Source organism: Peromyscus leucopus, chromosome 15, assembly GCF_004664715.2.
Source record: "Peromyscus leucopus breed LL Stock chromosome 15, UCI_PerLeu_2.1, whole genome shotgun sequence".
NCBI classification, from domain to species: Eukaryota; Metazoa; Chordata; class Mammalia; order Rodentia; family Cricetidae; genus Peromyscus; species Peromyscus leucopus.
In genome coordinates this window covers 47482331-47496496 of record NC_051076.1, presented here as the reverse complement: position 1 = coordinate 47496496, position 14166 = coordinate 47482331, and the positions used below count along the sequence as shown (strand labels likewise).

General features: G+C 39.3%; 1 protein-coding gene across 1 annotated transcript; it reads left to right on the top strand.

Moving 5' to 3' along the window:
* The first annotated feature begins 10708 nt into the window (after positions 1 to 10708).
* Positions 10709 to 11806, top strand: LOC114685849 (tropomyosin alpha-4 chain-like). The gene has a single exon (XM_037211343.1). The coding sequence runs from the start codon at positions 10709 to 10711 to the stop codon at positions 11450 to 11452; it is 744 nt and encodes a 247-aa protein (XP_037067238.1). The 3' UTR covers positions 11453 to 11806.
* Positions 11807 to 14166: the final 2360 nt, after the last annotated feature.

Here is a 14166-nt window from a genome sequence, read left to right as displayed (position 1 = left end):
TCTATTTATTGCAAGATTAGGGCCTAAACAATGATCAGCATATTGGTGAAATTCAGGTGGAAGCTGATTCCTAATAGATGAACAGAGTATCATCAGGTTGATTGATCACTTTTCACTCTGACATCCAAGGTGACTAGACATCATGCATTTCCTTCCATTGAAGAAAATGGACCAGTATAACTGACAATCTTGGTTTCTCCAATGTTATATTCCAAGCTGTGATTCCTACAGGATAAAACTGAAATTAAGGTCACATGATGCCTTTTGGGACACACTATCAATGATGTGTCACCTTCCCTTTCAAGTCTACTTAATGGATCCCTATGAACAGGTCCCAATACTCTCAAGAATACTCTGCTGAGAATCAAAATTTCACATGGACCTATGGTACACTCACCTGTACCATCATCTTTCTGATGTGTAAATCTACTTCACGTTACATACTCCCACTGACAGTAATTAACATTACCATGTCAGTGCTTTTTCCTGTGACTCATAGGTTCCTTTCATCAATAAAGAGAAAGAAACTATGAGCCTGAAAGCGCAGAATGGTTGAAAGGCATTTGCAATGAAAGAGTATCCTGACAATTGGAGGACCAAGGAATGCCACAAAATCATGCTATGCAAAAGACCTCATGTAAGAGATTTACTGGGGGAAATGGGGACAAAAAAGGATGTCTCTGGGGATGGAAAAACAAAGATAAACAAAGCCATGATTGCATGAGCTTTTCCAGGGGTATGGAACATGTGCATAGGAAAAATTTATAGCCCTGGCAGAAGTGAAAACCTGTTGCATTGGCTGTTAATGATGATGGTGCCACTGAATCACTGAAGCCAGGATGAGGGATGAGAGTATGTCTGATTCTGGGATATGGGTGGTTCTCACTTAACCAACATATCTCCTTTTAGTTTATTATTAAAGGTAAGGAAATGGAAAGGGGTGACTAGTGAGGTAGGAGTGAGGGCACTGTGCTTTTTAGATTGCTTCCTGTTGTCTGCAGGCAACAACATATTTGGGGCACTATTGATTTCCACTGTCAGTACATATTCGATAGTCATAAGTCTCAGGCTTTGTTGCTAGGGAAGGGTTAAAAGTCATGTAACATTAACTGATTGTCAGAATGGTGAATACCCTGTCATCATAGAGCCTTCATCCAGTAACTGATGGAAGCAGATGCAGAGATCCATAGCCAAGCACCAGGCCGAGCTCCAGGAGTCCATTCCAAGAGAGATAAGAGGTATTCAATGAGCAAGGGGCATCATGATCATAATGCAGAAACCTATATAGACAAACAAATCAAGCTAGTGGGAACCCATGAACTTTAGACCAACAGCTGTGGAGCCTCCATGGGACTGGACTAGGCCCTTTGCAGAGGTGAGACAGTTGTGTAGCTTGACCTGCTTAAGGGGTCCTCTGGCAGTGGGATCAGGATCTATCCCTGGTGTATGAGCTGACTTTGGTGTGACACCTTGCACAGCCTTAATGGGCTGAGTTAAGTTGTAAGAACTAGGTAGTAAGAAGCCTGAGCCATAGGCCACATAATCTGCAATTAAAAAAAATAACTGATTGTGGCATTGAAGAAATGGAGAGGAGAAAATGATAAAACAGGGTGCAATTAGTAAAAGCAGGAAAACAAGAAGGAAGGGGTTAGAAAAGGCCATATTCCTTTTGGGATTCTCAAAGGCCTATTCCGTGTAGGGTTTTCAAAGGTTCAAACACTGAAGGCATCAAGTGGCTTTTTGGAGGTCTGTTTGAAGTTGGATTTTGTTTTTTACTATACCCAATTGGTTGACACAGAAGCAGCATTTCTATCAGAGGAAGAGTCATAGGTCACCTTTTCTAGCTGTAAGGAGATCTAGTCACCATTAGTTTTGGAGTACCACTCCTGTCAAAGAGTCAATTTGTCCTTGATAGGTAAGTATGATTTGGGCCAGCATTTGGAGGTTGTGGATGAATAGGGAAGAAAACTGTTGATACATGATCAGAGAGTTGGTCAGCCCTACTGTCCCTGTGGTGATATCCTCATTTCCTGTGATGACCAGAAGGGGCAGGATTTGAACTGCCCTGTTGTATCCAACATAATTTATTGAGTCCACAACCAGAATCAGAAGGAGCTCTACTCCATCTATCATCCACCAACTTGGGGAAGAGAAATACTATCACACAAACTCCTAATCATTTGACAGGTAGGCAATAATAGACTTGAGTACCACAGAGAATTGAGGTGTTATGGACATTAGGGCATTGGGGCTGACAGGAAGGTGTCAAGGGTTAGGGTTTCATAGCAGTCTAGGAAATTTAACACCCCTATAAAATGTGTCCCAGATATCTTAAAGCAGTTTGCCATGCATAACAGGGTGATATGCAAAAGCTAGCAAGTTGTGGCAATGTTGGATTTAGGGCAGTTGGTGAATGGCTAGGTAAAGTTATTTGATGTGGTTATAAGAGAGATTGCAAGTGGCAGTTATGAGCTAGTCCCCAGAGCTAGAACACAGAGGAATCCCCAAAGTGGCCAGGATGAGTGACTCTTGAGGAGCTGGTAGACCGAGGTCAAAGGTTGGAGAAAGAGATGAAATGGCATGCCTGTATTATTTAGGAGATGGGGTATTAAAGACATTATGACCTTGGAAAAATGTTGAACCACCTCTGTCTTCTATCTCTGGGAGTTGAGTAACCAGGATATGTTTTCTCTGGATTTTTATCATGCACACCAGGTACCAGGGAATGAAGAAAAGGTAGAACTTACTTGTAACAGCCATTTCCCACCTGGAATCCCGTAGGTCCATGATACAGAGGTGAAGACCCCCATTTTATTGATAAAGGGGGAACTTAGAGTAAGGATATACATATGGCACATGGCATTGGAAAGGCTAGTATGGTCAGACTCCATATATACCTGGTCATAGTTTGCAACAGTCTTTTGTCTGGTCATAGAGGAAGAAGGGAAAAAAGGTCATAAAATGAAGGAAGAGGAGTATATACAGGGGTGATGGGATTTGAAATTGGCTTCTGACAACCTTCTGTGGAACAATTTTCAATCCTATTTGAATGGACCGTTTGCTAAAAGTAGGCATTTCTTGAATGAATGTACACGTGTAAGCATTGCTCTGGACAGAGCAGAGAAGATGGAAGGGAGAAAAAGTCTATGTCCAATCTAGTAGGGTCCAGCACAGCTGCCAGAGTGAAGCCTCTTTCAGGAAATGGGAACAAGGTAGTTGATCTTTGTATCATCTGATGAAGCAGGATCTTGTTGGGGTTCATATGCAGGAAGAGAAGTTATTATGAGGTAGAGGAATAAGGGTTTTAGGTGGGAAAGATAAATCCAGTGGGGGAGACCTGAAAGTTTAGCAGCTTTGGGAGTTACAAGAATTATTTTGAAGAGGCCCTTCCTGTGGTAGGTCGCCATTCCAGCTTTAATCTGGAAGTTCCAACCCCCACTGAGGCTTCCATAACTGTCATGCCTACAAGGCGGGGCCAAGAAAGGACCCTGAAGACCTGAGATCTGGATGCACCAGCTCTCAAGATATAGTAGGTGGCCATTCCAGCTTTGATCTGGAAGTTCCAACCCCCATTGAGGCTTCAGTAACTGTCACACCTACCAGGAGGGGCCAAGAGAGGGCCCTGAAGACCTGAGATCTGGATGTGCAGGCTCCTTGGTTCCTGGACCCTGGACGCTGGAGGTAGACTGAGCAGAGTTCTCCAGAGAACACTGGAATGTGCTGCGTCTTTCCCACACCCTGCAACCTACCTATCCCTTCATTTGTAAGTTACGCCACTAAATAAACCCCCCTTTTAACTACATGGTGTGGCCTTAATAATTTCACCAATACCTTCCATTTAGGGGAAAATGTTTATGGATATTGTCCCTGAAAGTATAGAAGAACCCAATACCCAATGTTTATTGGGAGTGGACAGCAGTTGGCAAATAACCAGGGAAGTATGCTCAATAAAGTTCCATAGGAGGGAGAGGCAATGAAGGAGTAAGAGGATAAGTAGGTGATCAGGGAGAGGTGATGGCTTCGGTGAAAGACCTAGGGTAACAACTGGTCATCTATACATGAGCTCAAATGGCAAGGTAGAAATAGATCACTTGGCTTTACCCAATCAAGGCGAAGTTCTTGTGACAGTTCGAGAAGGTTGTTTTTAAGGAGTAGTTAGTTCATTCTATCTTCTCCAAGGACTGGGGAAGGAAATGCCAAGGAAGGTTAAAAGTTTTGGATAGGGTTTGGGAAATCTGCGAGATCGAATCAGGACCATTGTCTGCCTGGAGAAAGGCAGAGACTCCAAAGCAGAGAATGATTTCAGGATGGTCTGCGACTGTCTAATTCCTTTTGTTGGTGGTAGGGAATTTCTCCACCCACCTTGAGAAGATGTCCAAGAAGATCAGGAGGACCTAATACATATGACTGTGAGAATATGCATAAAGTCAATTTGCCAGTCAGTTCCAGGGAGAGAGCCTCTGGTCTGGTGAGTAAGAAAAGGGAATCAGTCCCAGCTGTCTCTCGACCATTGCCAGCAGTCTTTTGTGGGGGTATCTTTGTGGATTTCTGTGGGCCTCTTTAGCTCTTTGCCTACTCTGGTGATGGGATGGCCATACACCCTAATAGTTGTGCCATAAACCCCATCCAAGGACTGAGGAATCTAGATGCAGACATCCATGGCTAGGCCCCTGGTGGAGCGCTGGGAGTCTAATTAGTGAGAAAGAGTAGGGTCTATATGAGCGAGAATTGTTGAAACCAAGGTTGGATAAAGCACAAGGACAAATAACCAAATGAATGGAAACACATGAACTATGAACCAAAGGCTGAGGGGCCCCCAACTGGATCAGGCCCTCTGAATAGGTGAGACAGTCGATTGGCTTGATCTGTTTGGGAGGCATCTAGGCAATGGTACCAGGTCCTGGGCTTGTTGCATGAGTTAGCTGTTTGAAGCCTGGGACTTATGCAGGGACGCTTGGCTCAATCTGGGAGGAAGGGACTGGACCTGCCTGGACTGAGCCTATCAGGTCGATCCTAGTCCTCGGGGGAGACCTTGCTCTGGAGGAGGTGGGAATGGGGGGTGGGCTGGGGGGAAGGGGGGCAGGAAGGAGAGAACAAGGGAATCTATAGCTATTATGTAGAACTGAATAGTATTGTAAAATAAATTTAAAAAAAGTAAAAAAAAATGAAAAGAAAAGGGGATCAGTGATAATAGGATTTGGGGTATGAAATTTAGCAGATTTTGCAAGAGGAAATAATAACCCTTAAGAAAGACAAATCCTCAGATGTGGGCTGTAGGTGGGACTTAATGAAGTGAGAGAAGGCTTGACTGTTAGGATGAAAGAGCTAGAATAGATAGGATAGAATTTGTCAAGTGTATCAGGGGGCGATGGTAAAGATGTAAATTATAATACAAGGGTATCCTGTAGTAGGTAAGAGGGATTGGGGCCTCCATGCACCACAGCCCCAGACATCTCATTGCTCAGTTATTTTCTTTAGAGATGATGGGATTGCTGGTCTAATGGGACCAGAGGCAGACAATTCCTATATCTGTGGGGAGATGGGATGCCTCTAGCATGAGCAAGATTTGGTCTGAGTTAGTTATTGATCCTCCTTTTGTTGTAAGTGACTCACAATCTTCCTAGATGGTAGTGTGCAACAGGATGATGTGGAAAGTGTATTTGAAGTCTTTGCAGATGGTTAGGGATTGTCCTTATGCCAATTGCAAGGCACAGGTGAGAATTTTTAGTTCAGCCTGCTGATTAGTGGGATGAGCAGGGAGGGCCTGGGCCTCAACCACTTCAGTGTCTGATATTATAGTGTAGCCTACTTTTCAGGTCCCCTTGTTGTGGAACAGATGTAGGTGGCCTGAGGCAATATGTCCTCCTGTAGGTGTGAGGGATCGGGCAGTAGTTCCTCTAAGCTTTCAATGCAAGAATGAGATGGGGAGTAGTTTGTGAATGATCAGACAACATTTGAGATGGTGAGGGGTGGGCATGTTTGGAAAGTAAGTGTGGCATCTTCTATTCATGTCACCTGGAGAGAGAGGACCAGGAGGGAGACAGAGTTTTATACTTTATACCTTTATACATTAGGAATATGGATGTATAATGTATAACATAAAAATATATAATGTATAACACACACACACACATATATATATATATGTCTATATATAATGTATAATATATATATTGTTTAGGTCAGAGTACCCTCACTCACTGAGCCCTGAAAATAGCAGCACAAGCACACTTGGATGTACCTCACTAAGTTCCTAGGCATTGCTCAATCCAACCTATTTGAAAATTAAGATCAATTATCATGCTAAACTTTCAAACATTGCAGCAAATCACATTAATTATAAGAATTTGAAAGAGGTATAAATAGGTTTGCAAGTGTATAAACAGGAAACAGGTATTTAGATTTTCTACTCTAATATGTTTTAATTCACATACTATGCCATTCAGTAGATAAAAATGACAATTTTATCTATCAGTCAAATAATAACTTCATTTCAAGTAAAGATATTTACAACTGTAAGATTAATGTGTGTGGATATATGCATGTGTGTGAATGTGCATGTGTGTGTGTGTGTGCGTGTGTGTGTGTGTGTGTGTGTGTGTGTGTGTGTGTAGGTGATATAATCCAGGATTTTGTGCCAGCCAGCTAAGTGCTCTCTCACTTAGTTTTACCCTAGTCCCAAGAATTATGAGGTTAACTTTTAACCAATATTTTATATTTTTATTTATTTTACATACCAACCACAGATCCCCTCTCATCCCCCCTCCTACTCCCCCACAGCCTTCTGCCCAACCCACCTCCATCCCCTCCTTCAAAAAGGAAAAGGTAAGGCCTCCCAGAGGGAGTTAACAAAGCCTGTTACTTTCAGTTGAGGTAGTTCCAAGCCTCTCCCCTGTGCATCAAGTCTGTGCAAGGTGTCCCACTATAGGCAATGGGCCCAAAAAGTCAGTTCATGCTCCAAGGATAGATCCTGTTCCCACTGCCAGAGGCCCCTTAAACAGACCAAGCTACATACTGCCTCACTTATGTAGAGGGTCTAGTTCAGTCCCATGTAGGCTCTACAGCTATTGATCTAAAGTTCCTGAGTTCCCACTAGCTGATTTGTTAACCAATATTTTAATATATTTCTGCATATTTGAGTTATTGTTCAGTTTATACTTTTACTAAATTCTCAGGTAAGTAGCAACCTTCATATCAGAAAATCTATTTAGGTCAATATGAAGTTTATTCTTTTCTAATTGCAATCTTATTTTAATTATTTACTCTCTAAGATGCTAGCTAATTTGAAATTTGTGTGCATTTTTTAGGGAGTTTTAGATGCATCTTTCTTTTAGTCCATGATTTAGCATCATTTTGAAAATTATATTAGAGAGTCTAAGTTTGGAAATTCTACTTTAATATTGTAAATTACAAGTGATAAATCCAATTGAGTTCAAGTGTTTTAGTTGTATGGAAGAAACAACTAAGTGTGAAATTTCTACTATAGTATAATTTTTATTTTATTCATAGGATGAGAAACTGAGTCTCTCTGATGACTCAGAAGTTCCACCAAGTATTTTTATTTTCTTTTATGTATATGGATGATTTGCAGTTGCTTGTCTTATCCCTAAAAAAGTCAGAAGAGGGTATTGGATCCTTTGTAAATGAAGTTACAGAGACTTGTAAGCTGACATGTGGGTGCTGGGAATTGAATCAAGGTCTTCTAGAATCACAAGTGCTCTTAACTGCTAAGCTATCTCTCTAGTCTCAAACATGTGAAGGGAAGAAAATCAGGTGATAGAAGAAATAAAGAACATTACCAAGTCAGAATGGAGGTGTTGGTAAAGATGATTATTGTATCAAAGCAGATACCAGTTTCCAGAACTTAGTTCACTATAAGATCTGCAAGATATTCTATATATTATAATAAAGATTTTTTTAACCTCAAAGCATTATTACCTCCATGAAAGAAAGTATTAAATTGTTCTGAAATAATTTTTATGATGTGCCTCATTGATATTCATCCACCTAGAAAAGCACATTAGTAAACTGATTCTCTGTTGACATTTGTTCTCAATGAAAATTTATGTTCATTTTAGAAGATAAAATCCTCAAAATATCCACTGGTTATTAACATTGCATCAGTTGGGATTAGTGGAGTTGTATTTATTCTTAAAAAACAAGTTTCTATCCTTATAATGCCACTTAACCACATTTTTAGTATTCTGATGGTGTGTCCAGGTTGCCACACAGCTGGCATATGGTTAACTGGCATATGGTTCCTATAATAGACTATAAAGTAAATGAGGTACTTATTTGATTAGCTCATGGGCCACATAGAAATATCAGTTGATTTCATTTCTATATGATCTCTTCTATCAGCATGTCATATTTTCAAATTTTATTTGAAAATAAAAATACATAAAACTAACCAATGGTTAACTGTAACAGAATAATGCATTATTATTTTCAGCCACATGCCTTACAGTCACTTAGACATTATATCTCCTTTGTAATCTGATATTCTATTTAACCAAGGCAGAAGAATAAATTTCCTTAAATAAAAAGATAGCACGCACATGAACACAAAGGGTTTTGAATATGTTTTTAGGTTTACAGGTGAGCTGTAGTTGAACTGCAATGCTGAAATAAAAATGACAGAATTAAGGGTATCTAAATTATTGTCTTGAACTTTCAAGCAGAAAGTAAGTGTATATGGTAGGGTTTGGATGGAGGAAAGGGAAAGGGAAATGGTGTGATTATACAATAATCTCAAAAATAAAAAAAGTAAAAAATTCATAGTGAATGAAAATTATTGCAGCACACTATTGTCAGAAAATTAAATTTAATATTTCCTTTAGTCTTTCACAGTACTTTGGACAAATAGTGACACTTGCAAAAGAGGTTTATGGAAATCTTCACAGTTGCTGATGAATTCTATTTGTTTCTGGATACTTAGGAAGCTGACTTCAAATTTGTTCTTTACATTGAATCTCAGGTTGTAGTTCTAGCACCCTGAATAATGATTAATGTTCTAAATATCCACTTCTCTTAAATGTCTTCTGGTTTCTTGGTAAATGCAAGGATATGAACCACAGTAATATCTCTGGAAGAGGAGAACATTTGCTTGTTCTGACCTATACTTTCTTATATATATATTTTCTGGTTTAGAGAAGGCTTTACATTCATTTCACATCGTGTATTGTGAGCCACTTTCTTACTCTTGCAACATAATGTCATAACATTTTAAAACAATAAAGCAAAGAAAGTATTATTAGATAAAGAAAAATAAAATTATTGAATTCTAGGATTCAAGGCAGCAGACACAGTGTCATGTCATTGATACCATGTTTCATTTATTTTCAATGTACCTAAATGTTTAACATTTCTTACATTGTCAGATAAAAATCATAGTTAAAAATGAACATGTAAATCATCCTTTCATAACTTGGAAGCTCTTTAGAGTTGCGGTCACATCAATTGCTTTCTGGAATTTTAAGTTGTATCACCTGTTTTTTTCATCTTTTGATTTGTGTGTGTGTGTGTGCTTTTAGTAATTGTAATTTTAAATATATTTAATCAAAATTACTATTTATATATTTGTACCACTTTTCTTTTTTTTGTTTATGTAAAAATTTATTTGACCAAAATGTAGAAAAAAGTGATATCACTTATGATACAATTGCAAGAATCTAAAGAACAGAGTAGGTTTTATTCAACTGCACAGTTTGCTAAAAGTTCACCTCCCTGGTAGTGTGATGCTTAATAAATAGGAGTAAGGGGCAGGGGTTCAGATAAGCTAGAAGCAGGGTGATTTTCAGTCGGAATTGTAAATTCGAGTTGTCCCCATGCTGCTAGGAAATGTGGAATGTTTCAGTCTGAGATGTTAACTGAGAAAGCAAAGCTACAAAAAAAAAAAAAAAAAAAAAAGTGCAGCCTACAGAATATTCCACATCCAGTTCCATCAGGAGTTTTTTGGTCTTTACTAGTGTCATTCCCGAAGGAATTCAAGTCTTGGCAAAGTAAGCTTCCATTTGTTGTTCCCTGAACAATGGAAATGAAGTTTAACCACTTTCTTTTTCTATCACCTTGCTGCTGGAGAGGACTTTTGTTGCCCAGCATTTATTATTAGAACAGTCTCCTCAATGTATTGATGGCTAACAGTCTTTTTGTTTGTTATTTGAGACAGGATCTCAATCATGTAGCCCTGGCTGGCTTAAAACTCACTCTGTAGACCAGGCTGGCCTCAAACTCACAGAGATCCACCTGCCTCTGTCTCCCGAGTGCTGGGATTAAATGTGTGCGCCACTGTGCCTGGCTTTGCTAGCAGTCTTTGACATGACTGATCTGAAAAGGATTGGACTCTGCCATATTCCTTGCTGAGCATGTCATTAGACCACAGCAGACAAGTCCTGGAATAAGACACTTGCTCCTCAGAGAACAATTTTGGAGTGAAAGGAAAATGTGCATGGAACAACATCAAGGATCTGTCTGAAGATACATAGGCAATCACCCCAACATCCTCACTTGGAATGCTTAAAGGAAGTTTGTTCTGCACAGTGGAGTGTGGAGCCAACTCAGCATGATCAGGCTTGACTTCCCATAGCAGTCCGTTTTTAATTTTTGCTCTAGATGGAAAATTCCTACACTTTTTCTTGTGACAACCCCCAGCCTTCCATAACTTCCCCAACAGTGACCAGATACCGGCGGCCAGCACAGCGAGCGCGCCATGGCCTGCCTCAACTCGCTGGAGGCGGTGAAGCACAAGATCCAGACCCTGCAGCAGCAGAACAACGCAGAGTACCGCGCGCAGGGCCTGCAGCTTGAGGTGGAAGGCGAGCGCGAGCAGCGCGAGAAAGCTGAAGGAGATGTGGCTGCTCTCAACCGCTGCATCCAGCTGGTGGAGGAGGAGCTGGACCGCGCTCAGGAGCGACTGGCCACAGCCCTGCAGAAGCTGGAGGAGGCAGAGAAGGCAGCAGATGAGAGCGAGAGAGGAATGAAGGTGATAGAGAACCGAGCCATGAAAGACGAGGAGAAGATGGAGATCCAAGAGATGCAGCTCAAAGAGGCCAAACACATCGCCGAGGAGGCCGACTGCAAGTATGAGGAGGTGGCGCCTAAGTTGGTCATCCTGGAGGGTGAGCTGGAGAGAGCAGAGAAGCATGCGGAGGTGTCCGAACTAAAGTGTGGCGACCTGGAAGAGGAGCTCAAGAATGTCACTAACAACCTCAAGTCACTGGAGGCTGCTTCTGAAAAGTATTCTGAAAAGGAGGATAAATATGAAGAAGAAATCAAGCTTCTGTCTGACAAGCTGAAGGAGGCTGAGACCCGAGCTGAATTTGCAGAGAGGACAGTTTCCAAACTGGAGAAGACAATCGATGACCTGGAAGAAAAACTTGCCCAGGCCAAAGAAGAGAATGTGGGCTTACATCAGACACTGGATCAGACACTAAAAGAACTTAACTGTATATAACCAAAACCAGAAGAGTCCTGTTCCAACACCAACTCGACTCCAGAGAGTGTGCCATGTCTTCCTCTCTTGTAAGAAGTTCCTCTTGTTACTGTGTCTCCACCTTGCTGGAAATGCCAAGCAGATAATGAATTCATGGCCAAATATTTTGTATCAGACAAGCTTTGAGCACCACTTAAGTTTCTTTCCTTTTCCTTTCAAATGGCACCAGCTTCTTCAGCTAGTCCTGTTCTTAAATTGCATTTATTCCTAAAATAGGCAGGGAATTTCACACTGAGTGTAGTTGCTTAAGGCTGAGGGCATTTGGTTCCTGGGAATTAGTCAGCCCCACACTTTTAAGCACAGGCTCAAGTATCTGATAGTATTTGTACCACTTTTCAAAAACAAACAAACAAAAAAAACAGTAAAATAAATATTGCCATCATTTCATGAGATAAAGTAAGGAATAGCAAATGTATAATTACAAGTTGGTATTTTCAACTTTTTCCTTCCATAGAAGCTATTTTTATACATATAAGTATGAATTATGACAGAAATTTTAGAGAATATATAGCTACTATTTTCCAAATTACATAAAACTTTCTTATACTTTTAGAAAAATGTCAGGATTCTAAAAGAAGTAGAATATAATTTTTTACTTATGTTCACAAATAAGACACATTTATGAATTCACAGGCTTTTAATTCTACCAATCACTTTCTAATTATACCATAAAACTCTATATAGACTCTCAGAAGGCACAATATATTTGTTAATAAATTAGTAGAATTATTGAAATATCAAAAATAGGCTACTTTCTTTACCTTCAATTGTATGAAGCTTTTTGTAATGAATCACAATCACATTTGTAACAAGACAAACAAGGTGAAATACAGCTTCGAATGGAAAAAAATAAAACTATGCTTATAAGAGTGTTTATATCAAAAGTAACTATTTTAATGAATAAAATCTGTAACTGAACATGTGGTGAGACAGAATACCCCTCTATACTCTGGCCATGAACTCATTTTTTAGCCAGCACATTCTGGCCTCTCTCATGGTGTTCTCCCTTATATCTCAATTTTTGGGATTACAGATATGATCTACCATATCTAGCAAGTGCATGTCTTTCAGTTTCATATTTCCAACAAGTGTGTATTAAATAATTGTTACTTTACTGCATAAGAAACTGTCTTTTAAAATATGTATACATGTATGAGCTTTATAGTAGGAGTTTACAGAAATTGAAGAAAAAATACCCCATAGTACTTTTAAAACTTCAAAAACAGCCTGTATTAGACCCAGTCCTAATATATTGACAAGAAAGGCAACTTGAAATAATAGAAAAGATGGAATACCAAGGCGGTTCAGAGATGGCATATGCTACTTACCTAAGGTAAATTGACAAGTTAATATGAATGATGATTCGGTTTCAAAACCAATTGAGAATGAGAAAGGTGTTTCTTTACTACTTTTTAAAAGAAAATGTTGTTTCCACATTCTACTCTAGAATGTGGAAAATAATTGTAATAAAAATTAAGTTACATAAACAAACAAAGGCAAATAAATAGATTTCAGAACAAAAAGAATCTCGTCTTCTATGTTATGTGTATAAAAAAGAGGGTTGTGAAGAAGGGTGATAAAAGATGAGTGGAATGAAGAAATGGGAATAAAGAAGAAGATTCTGGTGAAAGAATAGAGGCATTTATTTTTTAACAACAAAATCAAGCATAAACTGTGAAATATTTGGGTAATACCTGAGGTATTGGAAACAAAGCAGAAAATGCAAAGTATCTGTCTGTTGAAATTGACTGTCATTTTTAGATCTGAAAAGTTATCTCCTGGGCTTGTATTTGTGATATGTCTATGTAGGTGTAGATCTAGCTTACATGTTCCCTGTTTTTGTCAAGTAGTTGTAGCTTTGTGTTTGAACTCTAAACATGCTGCTGTCAAAGTAGCTGGATGAGTTTGTGCTTTCTCAACCACATATGTTTTTTCCACTTTAGCAGCTGTGAAACGCGGTAGGTTAGGAATTAAGCACATAAGGACAGCAATTCAGGGGTGTTGCTTGACAACAGACAGCTATGCTGAACTGCACATGATTAGAGAAAAAATTGTATTTCAAAGCTTCTGAGTTTTCAACATTACTTCAGTTGTTTTAGTGATATAATCATAATTTTTCATATTTTCTATAATGAGATAAACAATTGTTTTGTGTAACATGTACGACAAATAACTAAGCTCCTATTGTGTTAAACTGATTTTCAGGAAAGGGTGACCAATTTCAATACCAACCTTTATCTATTTGCTTCTGAGACTCATTATAAATTTGTTAAATGGAATTGCACAAAGCATCAAATTTTTGCTGAAACCGTGATATGAATTTCATTTAAATATCCATGTCCTTAGAATAATAAATTAAAATATGATGAAATCCAGGGCTGGGAACATAGATTTCCTTCTTTATAAGAATGAAGACCTGAGTTGTCTATCTAAAACCTACGTAAAAGAAAGTCATGAGTTGGCATGTATTTGTAATTCCATCCCTAAGGAGATAAAGACAAAAGAATCTTTGAGACTTGCTGGCCAACCAGGCTCACTTACTCAGGGTAGCTCCAGAACAATGACAGACTATGTCTTAAACAAAATGAAGAACTGTTCCTGAGAAATGTCACCTGAACCTCTGGCCTCTGTTCAAAGGTGCACACATGTGCATGTACACTTGTACACTCATGAGC